General features: G+C 33.4%; 6 protein-coding genes across 6 annotated transcripts; 1 reads left to right on the top strand and 5 right to left on the bottom strand.

Annotated features, from left to right (window-relative positions):
* Window positions 1-299: 299 nt before the first annotated feature.
* NAEGRDRAFT_74627 (uncharacterized protein) lies at window positions 300-1,778 on the bottom strand (the record flags this gene model as incomplete). The annotated part of the gene is made up of 2 exons (XM_002670291.1): window positions 300-1,450; window positions 1,547-1,778. The coding sequence occupies 2 exons, from the start codon at window positions 1,776-1,778 to the stop codon at window positions 300-302; spliced, it is 1,383 nt and encodes a 460-aa protein (XP_002670337.1).
* Window positions 1,779-1,963: 185 nt separating this feature from the next.
* On the top strand, window positions 1,964-3,273 carry NAEGRDRAFT_74626 (uncharacterized protein; the record flags this gene model as incomplete). The annotated part of the gene is made up of 2 exons (XM_002670332.1): window positions 1,964-2,023; window positions 2,287-3,273. The coding sequence occupies 2 exons, from the start codon at window positions 1,964-1,966 to the stop codon at window positions 3,271-3,273; spliced, it is 1,047 nt and encodes a 348-aa protein (XP_002670378.1).
* A 66-nt stretch (window positions 3,274-3,339) lies between these two features.
* On the bottom strand, window positions 3,340-4,542 carry NAEGRDRAFT_53592 (uncharacterized protein; the record flags this gene model as incomplete). Its single annotated transcript, XM_002670290.1, has 2 exons — window positions 3,340-3,659; window positions 3,711-4,542. 2 exons carry the CDS (start codon window positions 4,540-4,542, stop codon window positions 3,340-3,342), a joined length of 1,152 nt encoding a protein of 383 aa, XP_002670336.1.
* Window positions 4,543-5,010: 468 nt separating this feature from the next.
* Window positions 5,011-7,080, bottom strand: NAEGRDRAFT_74625 (uncharacterized protein; the record flags this gene model as incomplete). The annotated part of the gene is made up of 1 exon (XM_002670289.1): window positions 5,011-7,080. The coding sequence occupies one exon, from the start codon at window positions 7,078-7,080 to the stop codon at window positions 5,011-5,013; it is 2,070 nt and encodes a 689-aa protein (XP_002670335.1).
* A 1,956-nt stretch (window positions 7,081-9,036) lies between these two features.
* NAEGRDRAFT_53591 (uncharacterized protein) lies at window positions 9,037-10,014 on the bottom strand (the record flags this gene model as incomplete). Its single annotated transcript, XM_002670288.1, has 1 exon — window positions 9,037-10,014. One exon carries the CDS (start codon window positions 10,012-10,014, stop codon window positions 9,037-9,039), a length of 978 nt encoding a protein of 325 aa, XP_002670334.1.
* A 283-nt stretch (window positions 10,015-10,297) lies between these two features.
* On the bottom strand, window positions 10,298-12,926 carry NAEGRDRAFT_53590 (uncharacterized protein; the record flags this gene model as incomplete). The annotated part of the gene is made up of 2 exons (XM_002670287.1): window positions 10,298-11,372; window positions 11,527-12,926. 2 exons carry the CDS (start codon window positions 12,924-12,926, stop codon window positions 10,298-10,300), a joined length of 2,475 nt encoding a protein of 824 aa, XP_002670333.1.
* Window positions 12,927-13,343: the final 417 nt, after the last annotated feature.

Below are 13,343 nucleotides of genomic sequence, written 5' to 3'. Positions count from 1 at the left end.
TTGTTGTTGTTGAGATGCAAGCAGTGCGCCTGCTTATTGCTTAATAATGGCATCAGCTGATGTTGTTGATATTAAATACCACAGAGAGCGTGGATTGCATCTCAAAGGATTTTTACAGTACACTACGGTATCTAATAACTTTGGTATTGATGTACTAATCTAGATAACCGTAATCTTATGAGCGTTTCGATCAAACCCGAATGCATCTTTTCAATATATATGAGGAGATTTCGCTTATTGATCTTGCCAAGATTGTTTTCCGCAAGTTTGAATGGCTTGCAAGCTATTTGTATTATATTTCAATTCATTTGAAAAGTAATGTCCACAAATGAATCAGCAGAATGCAATTTTTGATACATCTTTTCCATGAGTAAATTGTGCCTTCCTGCTCTGAGTTTGGAATAACCTGGCAATCGACATGAAAACATGTCATTCAAGCAAGTCACTGATTTGCCTCCAAATATTATCAAATCTCCAGACTTTGTAATGATACTGGTCATGCCTGATCTTGCACAGGGAATTTCATCATAATCCACAAACATTAAAGATCCCTTACTTTGAAAATCTCCACCTTGTGTATAATTCCTATTCTGTAAACGTGTCCATTCCAATGTTGAAAAATCAAATTGATAAATGTAATCCAGAAATGAATGTCTGAAATTGTAACCTCCATACACAAAGAAATATCCAGATTCCTCATTGGGAATAAAACAATTATGTCTAAACCTCTCCACTGGAACGAAACCTTTCATGTTATCTATGGGAAACCATTGCAAAGCTCTCAAATCAAATCTCCACAAATCTTGGAATGCTTCATTATTTCTAATTCCTCCGAACATGTAAATGGAATGATTAAGTTTTGAATAAACACACGAGTGATAAGTTCTCGAGTTGGGAAATGATTCAGAATATTGATCTGAATGTTTTGATAGGCATTTCATTACATTTCTATCAATATCATACTCCCAAACATCCATCAATGTTTTGGATTTGTCAGTCATTCCACCAATAATGTACAAATATTGATCCTTAACTGAAACCATGCAATGTCTGGATCGTTCCATAATCATTTCAGATTCCTTCCCAGTATACTCAATCTTGATAAATTTCTTAAATGTAAAATCATAACAATACAAATCATTGGAAAAGTGTTTGCTCGAATTGTACCCTCCAAATATGTACATTTGATTATAGAATTTTTCGACAAAAGGAAAGCAGTTTTCATCTTGTTGCAAATCACTCAATTTTCCAATTTCTGGATATCTCATCAAGAATTTTTCAAATCTCTTTCTGGATAAACTAATCGAAACTGCAGTATGATCAAACATTGGGGAAGGCCAACATTCTGTTCGACTCTTTGCATAAAATTCAGTCCACTCTCTCGTAGGAATATGAAAACTCCACATATCACACAAATCTTCAGATTCTCTTCCGCCAAAAATATAAATTTCTTTTTTAAATCATTTTCCATTCAATATATTTACAGTAAATAATAATATATTTACAATATTTCCAAATATATTCTTTCAATAATTGATCAACCTACCATCAGTTCCAGCCAAATAAACAGCAGAATGACCAATTCTCCTCTCGGGTTGAGTTGCAAAGCCTGTTTCTTCATCAAAAACATCTTCAACATCGGAACAAAGTTTATTCCAAAAGCAAAAATCTTCCTTTGGTTTTCTATTCACTCCCTCAACAGCAATTTTTGATTTTTTATTGTGATTCATGTAGAATTCATACAATGAAAAGCCATCCTCCGATTCTTCTTCTTGCATTTTTTTTAAATATTTAAATAATCTTTAAATATTTACTGTTGTAAATTGTATTAAATTGTATTAAATTTGTAAAAAATCCATTGCGATAATAGGAGATAGCACTTGTTTTCGGCTTCCTTTCAATTTCTAAAACATTGAACGTTAGAAACGTCAGTTGTCTGATGGAAAAATAAACAGAAAAAAATATGAGTGACGACAGCTTGAGTATTGACGAAGCCGAAGATGGTATTCAAGTTTACTTTGATGTAGGTTTTCTTCATCATCACACAAACAACAACAACAAACTTTCTAATACGACCACAAACTATTTCTTTTTGCCGCCAAAATCACTAACTGCTTTTCGGTAATTGAAACTCCCGCTCATCACGATTTTTTAATTTTTTATTTTCATCATACGAATTTTATTATTCATTCCGTGATGATACATTTGATGATGAACATTAATAACAAAACAACAACAACAACAAATACTTGTAAAATTTAAAATACAACAACAAAAAAATAATAGGAAATCAAAGAGAAGGACAAACTCTTACGTGATGCCGTCTATAATCTTTCCAAGGCTTCATCAAAGGAACAACGTGATACTCTAATTAAAAAAGCAGAGTCAGCCTATAAAGGAGCAAAGGAAAATATTTCCTTCGCAAAGGATGATTTGAATGATTATACAGGAAATAAGAAGAGGACTTTCCAACAAGAATTGAAAAAGCTGGAACAATCCGTATCTAAGAATTATGCTGATTTGACTCAAATCAAGGAAAATAGAGAACCTGCTGCTGGAAGTGCTTCACCTGCTAATTCAACAACAAGTTCTTCAGGTAATAGAAAGCCAACAAAGACATCTGGATCAACTAATGATGTTCCATCAGCTGGTAAAAGTTCTGGTACAAAGAATCAACCAAAGAGGAATGATGATCATGATGAAATTCAAATTACCAATCTTGATGATGATGATAATGGAGGCGGTTCAGGACCAAAACAAATGCAAAAAGGTCACTCTAGAGTTGATGAGGTACTCGATATTTATGATAAGAATAATGACATGCTTAACAATATGATCAAGATGGGTGATGAAATGATTCAAGTTGGTGCTGCAGCTGCCGAAAAACTTAGACAACAAACTGAAAGAATGAATGCAATTCAAAAGGATTTGGATGATCTTGGTGATGGTTTAAAGAGAGCCAAGAAGGAACTTAATGCCTTTATGAGAGGTACTGCATGTGATAAGGCTGTTGTCATTATCTTTATTATTGTAATTATTGCTATGGTTCTTTTAATTATTGGGTGGCAAATTGCCAAGTATTTCTGTATCAAGGGTTCTACTAACAAATGTATTGCCGGTTTCACTGCATCTAATACTACCTCTCTTCTCACATTTATGGGCTTTGGATCAGAGAATAAGGCTCCTGCCGTTCCAACTCTTCCTCTTATAGAAGTAATCAACATTCCCACATCTGAAGTTCCAATATTAAGAGAAATGAAAAAAATAGAATAATATGCTAGTGTAATTTATTAAAAACCTAAAAATTTGTATCTCTTTTGACCAGGTTAGATTTGGTTTTTATTTTGATTCATATACAAATGAGAACCTTTCTCTTGGATCTCCAAAATGACATTTCAATACCAGTGCAACTCCATCAAAAGATGGTTCCTCTTCACGATAGGGTTGCCACCTTGGATCAGCCATTGATTTTTTACCTGACAAGTGTCTCAACCAAAAGGCACGATCAAATGATTTCAGTAATTTGAATTCATTTGGGTAATTTTTATCTGCCAATGGATCAATATCTAAAAGCTGTAAAACAAACTGATCCAATTCACAGTGAGTTTTAAATTTAACAGATTTTTGAGTCGTTGGAATGTTAAACCTCTTTTTAAATTCTAAAACGAAGATACAACACAGATAAACTTTCATTGTTTCAATAAACTTACCTTCCTCCAGTACAAATTTCATATTTCCCTTTCCTTTCTTTTTTAATCTTTCAAAATAACTTCCCATAGCTCCTTTATAAATATTACTCTTATTAATTCCAATAGTTTCTAAAACAGCATCCACAAATTGTTGACAGTTTCCACTTTTCACTCCATCTCCTCCAACACTCTCATATTCTACAGTGGTATTCCACTTGATAATAATATCAACAAGATTTCCAGCAATTTCATCTATATTCGATCCAGTGAGAGTCATGTCTTCAGTAAGGTCGCACGCAATTAAGGCATTTGTTGATACAAGTTGTTTAGGAATACACAGACCCGAGTCGTTCCATTCCAATTTCCACGGACCTACCATTATTGCAGAGTGAAACATTCCCATATCAGGTAAAAATTTGGTTTTTGATAAGAGAGGGCTGAGAATTTGTCTAATAGCCTTAGTTCCTGCAGAATCTGTAATTTCTGTTACAATAATCTTGACTCTCAACTTGTCTCTATTCATTAACGACTTTTGAATTTCCAAATGTTCAATTGTATTCAACTCATCCTCTTCTTCCTCTTCTTCATCATCCAAGTCTAATTCAATAGAACTAACAGAATTAATAGAGTAGTACTCCTTTTGTTCCTGATCTTCCTCCGTACTCCTCGATGACATTCTCTCGAAAATTCCCTTTTTCCTTTTCATAGCCAACGATGATCCTCTAGTACAAGGTGAGAGGCACATCTTTGAATAGTCCTGAATGGCATTAATAACACTCTGTGCCCAATCTGTCTGAAAGTACTCCTTTTTCAATAATTGAGGATCGGAGAGAATTGAGGCAAAATTCTTCATCACCTCTTCTACTTTTTCCGGATCTGTTCTTGTACATGCCTTATTCAAGTGCTTATTCTTTTTAATCTTTGCATAGACAATCATTTGATTCTCGCTGCTGTTGCTGCTCTTAGTACAACTACTCATATAAAAATATTTGTGCCTTAATATATTTTTTTTTAGAATTTCATGATGATCATCATCAATATAATTTTCCTCATCACGGAATCTATTAATATTATTGTATTCTTATATAGTGGCCGCAGTTTATTATTGTAATAAATTACAAAAAAATGAAAAGAAGCAGTTGTGAAAATTCGTCTATTATTCATATTAAAAACGGAGGAATTTAAATCATCACCATCCGTACAATCATGAAATTATTTCTTCTTCTAATGATGATGACGCGAAATTAATTGTTGTTTACAAGCTGGGGTGGTGTTGTATATAATAAATATAGTGAAAGGCCATAATACAGTTTATTTTGAATTAAATAACAGCAGATTTGGATTGAATCTCATAAAGTTGTTGCCAAACTTTATATTCTTTTGTTGTTTCTAATCTTGAAAGAGTATCTCCCAAATTTGTAAGTAAATGAACACTCAATAGTTCTATAAGATTCGAATAGATTGGCATGTTTTGAGAATTTGTTGCTTGTTGGAAATCATTTCCATCCTCAGCCATTTCACACAATTGAGAATGCGAACTTTCCACTTGTTTCATCAATTCATAAAATGATTTTCTCACATTTGATGGAATATTGACTTCATAAATTGAATTTAACGAAATGTAATCCGTTTCGAATTGTTTCATTAATTCCAAATCAATCACTTTGTCTTTCTTCATTTTAAATTGTTCCAAACTCATGTAACATTTGTAATTTTCAAGTGACATTTCCTTAATACAATATTCTCTTAACATGTGTTTAAAAGAATCATTGTTCAAATAAATTTCCAAATTTGAGATCTCTTTCTTCTTTCTATTCATGAACTTGGTCAATATGTGTTTGAAACTTGCTAGAAAGCCAGAGCTCATAATTACCAAACAATAGATTATTAATATGGAAACCTTGAAGATATAATAGTTTCCAAAATAGCAAATTACCATGAATATAATTGTTAAGGAAAGAGTGAATAATTCTAAACGAATCAAGAATGGATCATCAAAAAAGAGATAATAATTCAGTCCCTTCTCTTTCAATATTTTTCTATTAAAAATCACGTCAATAATGATGGCAATTCCACCAATTACACAACCTATTCCAATAACTATTGCATATAATAGATTTGATAAAAAACCAAATTCAGCTGAAATTGAAGTATCAACAATAACAAGAAAAGGAGAACCCAGAATTAAAGTAGCAATCAAAGCCATTCCTACAGTCAATAAAATACCCCAAAAGGGTCTTGAAATCTTTCTTTGAAAGGCTATTTTCTTATTTGTTGATTCCACATTCTTAATTGAGATAATATGATATAAGTTTCTCAAATAGTAAAATCTGAAAATTGTAAATCCATATGTAATAGTGAACCATGTAATTATATACCCTACAAATATAATTCTAACAAATGGACAAACATTGGCTATCATAGGACTGTATTGTGTTTCAAAATAGAGAGATCCCAAAGGCAACAAATATGGAACTAACAATCTAATTTTCAAAGCTGGACTTTTAAACGCTCCAGAAATGAATAATACAAGATAATGAAAGATTGTTAGCACTGCTACTGGAATAAACCAATAATCTTCAATAAAAAAATCTTCGCAAAAATCTTTTTGACAGACGGTACATTCAGGAAAAAGGAAAGACAAATAAGTGGAATTTGGTGAAATATTATAGAAATTCACAATGCTCTCTTTCAATTGATTTGAAATATTTTGAGAAATTAAATATGGAACTGCAAAAGAATTGAAACGATTCAGAAACAATACTTCACTTTCTGAAAACAGTGTGTTGTTTTCACCATTCAATATTCGAAAGTAGCTTTCAATTTCCCCTTCATATGCTATCAAAATACTGTTTAAAGGAATAGTTTCATTACAGAATATTTCGTGGGAATGATTACGAAAATTCAAAGCAACACCAGAGGAAGATTGAAATACTCTAAATGGTTCTAAATAAACTGACACAAAGTCACTTGCTGAATACAGTCCATGTTTTCTATTTCCACTTCGATGAGACCGTATTGCCAAAGGAAATAATTCACTACTTATCAAGATGACATCAAATAGATCAAATAAATTGGGTTGACATGTACCATGGAAAAAGTATCTATGTGAAATGAATGGAGCAACACTTTCCAGTTGATGAAATGTTAAGAAGTCTTTTAAGAATTGTTTGGTATTACTACCTTCGAAACCGTAGGAAACAAATCCTATTTGAAGAGTTTGTGTAATAGCATGTTGTTTTAGCATGTTTAGAATACTATTCTTGTCTGTTAAATTATATGAAACGAGATTGGGATTATCCTTCCACATGATTGCCTTGATAAATGATGAAGGATAGACAACAGTATATGAAGGATCTATTTGATTATAATAGCTTTGAATAGAAGTCATAGTCCCATTACTTTCCACACAACAAGTTGACCGAACAAGTGAAAGCAACAAAACTATTAGAAACAATAGATGAACTAAGTATTTCATTTTTTTTGTAGCACATCTTTCACAATACGTGCTTATTGAAAGACCTGCCACGAGACTTCTTTTCATCCATTTAGCCGTGTCTCATAGTATTTTAGAATCATTTATCACGGTTAATTAGTGAGAGATTGATTACTTGACTTATTTTGACATACCTTCCATTTAGCCCTCCTTTAAATGATTGTCATTTCCAAAGCAGTTGCGGTTACGTTTATAAGACATAACTAAGGACATAACATTTTTGATTGTTGCCAACCATCATGCATGATCTAGTTCGGTTAAATTCCAACGTTAATTTTCATTGATATATTGATTTGAGATTGTAATTAAGTTTAAATATGAAATGACATGTGGTACAAGGCCATGCTTCTCCATGGATATAGCTCTTGTTTCAAAATCAAAGGTTATGTTGGATACCTTTTGGTGATTGAAGCATTCACAAAGTATCTTTGGGTCAATCCAATAAAGCACAAAGATGCTGAAACTGTTGAACAACATCTAAGTCAAATGCTGAATGAATTACAAATTTTACACGGAGTAGATTTCAAGACATGCCATGATTATGGAACGTAAATCATACACGCTATGATTAATAATAGTATTCTTAATTAATATTTCGTAAGTATGCAAAACTGCTTTTGGTTTGGAGGTTGTGTTCGATATTGTTGACCAAAGGACTAGAAATTTGGTAATTGAGAAAATGTTCCACGATTAGTAAACCAGGTAAAGTCTTGCATCCAAATTTCATCTGGAGAGAATACTCTGTCCAATGGCCACAATTTTATTATTGTAACAAATAACAAAAAAATGAAAAGAAGTTGTTTTGAAAATTCTTATTCTTCTGCCGGTTATTATTCAGATTCAAAACGGAGGAATTTAAATCATCACCATCTGTACAATCATGAAATTATGTCTTCTTCTAATGATGATGGTGCGAATAATGATGAAATTAATTGTTGTTTACCAGATGGGGTGGTGTTGTATTTGGATTTGAATTTTGCTTCCGATCTATTAATTTGTCAAATTAGAGATTTACCATCAAAACACAAGTGGGAATTACTAATTCAACCGACATTGTATTTTCCTGTAGTCGGGGTGGTGAACTGTTCGATTAATTATTATGAAAGTTCTCGTTTAGTTTCGAATTGGGAGAGGGATGGCGAATACTTTACAAGACGATTTATGGATTTATTTACGCCAAATAATTTCTGCACTACCTGTTCAATTTTTCATCCTTGCTCTTGTTCAAGATTTTACAAAATTCCAACGTTTTTGGACTTGTGGAGAAGGAAATCATTTGTTTTGCCACTTGTTGAGAAATATGGAAGTAACGTATTCGCATATGCTTCTAAAGAATTGAGAAATGATAGAGAACTAGCTCTGAAAGCTGTCAAGATTAATGGAAACGCACTTCAATATTGTTCTGATCAACTAAAAAACGACAGAGAATTCATATTAGAAGCTCTTCGTCAAAACTCAAATTTAGAATTCTTATTTCTAGTTAAAAATGATAAGGAAATAGTTTTGGAATATGTTAAATCAAATGGAATGAATATTATTTTTGCTTCTGAAGAACTATTAAATGATAGAGAGGTTGCCCTAGCAGCTGTTAAACAATGTAGAAGGGTTTTTTATTATTTACCCAATCAACTGAGAAAAGATAAGCAAATTGTTTTCGAAGTTGTCAAACATGATGCACCAAACTTGATAGATTTCAACAAGGACGATATAGGTGAAGAAGAAGAAAGATTGGTATTCGAGTATGCCCATTTACACTACAAAGAGAAATTAAGTGTTGAAGCAGAATTGGTAGATTTTGAAGAGTAGAAACATTCTTTCAACATGTCGACGAGGAGTATATCAAATTATTATTTATTCAACATTAATTGATTTGATTCTTTCTGGAACTGGGTCAATTCTTGGAATTTTCACACTCAAAGTTCCTGCATCTGAAAGAGAGGCTTTCACCTTTTCAAAATCAACAGAGCCCTTTGGAAATCTAAAAGACTTGGAAAATTCAAAATGTCCATTCTCAGTTTTCTTTTCAGCTCTGACAGTGACTAGCTCACCATTTGAGTTTTCACTCACCTTAATTTCAATATCCTTCTTTTCAAAGACATCTCTTGGAATATTATTGATATCCAAGGCGTATTGTAATTTACCATCTTCCAAGGTTTCAGTTTTGATGAGAGATGAAATTGGTTCTCTCTTCTTCTTTTCAACAATTGGCTTTGGTTCTTCCTTAATTGGAGTTTCAACTTTTTGAGATTTTTCTTGATCCAATTGATTCATTCTTTGGGAATTCAAGTAATTTTCCAAAAATTGATGATTTTCATCGAATAATGATGGTAAGAAGGATCTCTTCCACATGTTATTCATTCTTCTTCTCATCATTTCAAAAGAACTATCAAAATTGAGGAACATGTCACTGAAATCATCACCAAGTAAGCTATTTCCAAAGAGGGATGTTCTTGGGAGGAAGGAATTGAGGAAGAAATTGGATCTTGGATGATGGAAATCGAATAAATCTGAACCGAATTGGTAGTTTCTCATTTCTCTCATCAAGTCTCTTAAGGCTCTTTGTTCAGAGTGATCTTGATGTAAGTTTCTACGACCGTGTGTTCTCTTGAGTTGTGGTGGGGCTTGTGGAGTTTCGTTTTGTTGTTTGGTTGGAGCTGGTTTAGTTTCTTTTGGTTTAGTCCCAACTTGTGGAGTGGTGGAATCAGTAGATGCTGTATCACCTTCCTTCTCTACAATAATTTCCTCTTCAATGGCCTTTACATTCATTGCTAACATTAGAGCTGCCAACAAACAAGCAATGAGCAATACTTTGATATTTGACTTTAACATTTTGCGGAGTAATTTGTTATTCTAATAATTTGATGTTTTGAATTTCTTTTTGACTTGTTTTTAGAATTGAGGATAATTATCTTGCATTTTATAATGTTTCGACAATTAGCTCCACACGTGTTTGAAATAATTATAGAGTTCTATTTTTAACTTTTTAAACATTTTTGGTAATAACACGTGTTTAATGAATTTTCACTCAATTTTAACACGAAAAAAATTCCGAAACATCAAGAAACAACATACATCGGAATGCAAAGAAGGTTTCACTATGAAATTGAACAGTTTATCTAACAAAAATGTTTGATTCTGGCAATTGTTCATATTTTCCTTGGAATCCATAAGTTTTCCATGGATTTGGAGAACATTGACCATAGATTTCTGCAGTTCTACCCACTTGAACACCTAATAAACAATAATCAAGACCAGTCATTTGACAACCACTATTTTCACGATGGTAGAGAAGAGAGTCCGTCAAGTCACTTGCCAAACTCTTACAAATATTTGGTGCTTTAAGCTCACTCATATCAGCAATGGCAGTTCTATTATCGATACTCTTTACCATAAGTTCTTTTGCAATATTTCTGAGAACAGTCCACTTTTCCTTACTCAATGAATCGCCATTAAAACTTGGTTTGACAATTATGGATGCAACTTTAGGAGAAAGTGCATTCTTTCTTGAGGAAACTAAAATCCAACCACCACCAGAAGTCACTTGATCACAATATACAATATATTTAGATTGACTTTCATCTGGCTTAATCCAATACAATCCACTTGGTGCCTTTGTCATTGATTTCATATATTCTTGACATGATGCCAAACCATCTCCAATACTAATTGCTTCTTCCATTTTACTAGTATCTGATAATGGTGGTGGTGGTGGTGGAGTATTGATGATTGGAGTAGTTACAGGAGTACTCAAAGGACTCATCTTGGTTGTTGTTGTTGATACAGTTGGTTGACTTTCTCCACTTTTTGAAGATGATGAAGGAAAAGCACATAACAACTGCAATGCAGCAATATGCATTTCCAAATTCTTCTTAATTTCCAACAGGTCTTGAACATTTCTATTCATGCTATCAATTTGATCATTCACAGCAACGTTACTAAAATTTGATTGCTTGTTCTTGGATAATCCTCCGAGTGCCTTAATCATCAAGTTTAATTCCTCCATAGAGTTATTAAGGTCTTGATATTGTTGTTGTTTAGTTTTCAAGAGTTGACATGCGTCGAGAGCTAATGATGAACCGACCATCATTATCATCATCACAACCATGATGAACACTAAGGTTGAACGTTGAAACATTTTTTTGGGAGCATAATCCAAATCGTAATCTACTGTAATGGGTTGAACTGTGCTAAATAAGGAAAACGTAAATAAATGAATCATTCGAATAGTTTTATATTTGAGAGTTGACGGTAACGACAGTTGTTGAGTTTACAGTTGCAACATTTGCCTGTGTGTAATAGACAGGTGGTGGTTGTTGTTCAATGACACACTTTTCAACATACATTCTAATAAACTTATTTCTGAAATGGTGTTGATAGAGTTCATTCAAACCTGTCACTTGAAATAATGTGCATGTCATGCAAGTAATGGTTCTTTCACACATGTGGTATGAGATTAATTTACACATTTTTCCACCTTTCGTATCGAAATTCAAACGTAACTTGTATAAATCATGTTCTGGACGATGTGGATAACCATAAACTGGATATGGACTTGGATAGATATCGAGGGGAACTTCTGGAGGAGGTGCCTTTTTGAGTTTCTTCTTTTTGGCATGTTCATTGATGGCTGGAACCATTTGAGGATGAATGACGCAGAATCTGCCAACTCCCAAATCAACTTTGGCAAAGTATTTTGGATAGTAGAAAGAGTCTACGAAAGGTTGGAATAAACCAAATGTTGAAGTGGAAACAAATTTCAGAATGAGATAGATCAATTCGTCTACTACTCCCAGATAGACATTATAGATCTTCATTGTTCCCATGCCGTTTCCCTCACAGACAGGCTCCCAAACTAGGAAATCTTGAAAGGTGGCCTTCTTTCTCTTCTTCATTTGAACTGGTTTTCCCCAGTAAATCCTTTCGTCTATGTGCGACCAGAAGAATTCATGAGATTTACCCAAAATATACCACAAACCAAAAGTAAAGACAATCAAAATGGCATCTACAAAATACAAGAGTGCCAACTTGTAGTTTCCTCTCGATTTGTATCTTAGCATGCGATTCCCAAACATCATTTCCTTAACTTCTCTTCTTTTCCTGAAATTAATGCAAAGAAAAGTTCCAATTCCTGGAAAGAAGGCACATTCAATGATTAATTTGGTGAGAAACATGAGCATTGTTTCACCATCTGCAAAACGACATGATTTCAGGTTGTTGTTCAATAGATCATAATCGTCAATGTTTTTTAAATCACATGGGTTGACTGAAGGAATGAATGTTTGTTGAGGATAAACAACGTTTGGGTTGACCATCATTGGAGAGCTGGTGACCATCATGGGTTGATTCATAGAAGGATAGGCAATTGGTTGTTGGGGAATTACCATTGGTTGAGGAACCATAACTGGATTCATAGCCATTGGTTGAGGAAGAGGTTTAATCATGACAGGTTGATTTTGCATCATTGGTTGAGGAACGACAGCAATGTCGACACTTTGTTGACTTCCATAGAAAGAACCTTTCTGTTCCATAGTAGTAGAAGTTACCTGAGTAGTAGCCATCATAGTATTCAACATCATTGGTGGTTGAGGAAGAGGTTTTCCCACTGGTGGTTGACCTTGAGCCATTTGCACAGGAGGTTGAAACATGCCAACAGGAGGCTGCTGAAGAGGATATTGCTCTTGTTGAATAGTATCCATGGGTTGTCCATATTGAGGAGGATTTCCTGTCGGGTTTGGATACATTTTTTTCAAGTCAATCTGTCGCAATTATTGACGTACACTTTTCACATAATTCCTCTGACGTCGGGTTAGTGAATTAGTTGTAATGCAAAGGACAAATTGTCTCTTGGACGATATTTCAGGTTGAGTTTGACTGGTGTGAGATTACAATGAAAATGATAGAATATCTTAATTTTTGCCGCCATTTTTTCAAGCTTACCGTTACAGCTTCAGAAAAATCTTTTGAATAAAAATAATATTTTTAAAAGTTTGAAATAACAAACTCTAAAAAAACAAGCCACTGCGTACATGTAGTTGCGCATGGCCTTAAAGATTTTATTGTACACAAACATGTAATTGCACATCTTCGAAATTCATATGATTCAATCTCAAAGTTTACTTTCATCATCTATCGCATCTGTTGCTCTTTGTTACAATTAT

Source organism: Naegleria gruberi, assembly GCF_000004985.1.
Source record: "Naegleria gruberi genomic scaffold NAEGRscaffold_72, whole genome shotgun sequence".
NCBI lineage: Eukaryota > Heterolobosea > Eutetramitea > Acrasida > Naegleriidae > Naegleria > Naegleria gruberi.
Note: the sequence above shows the minus strand (reverse complement) of the source record. Positions and strands in the feature narration are given on the sequence as shown.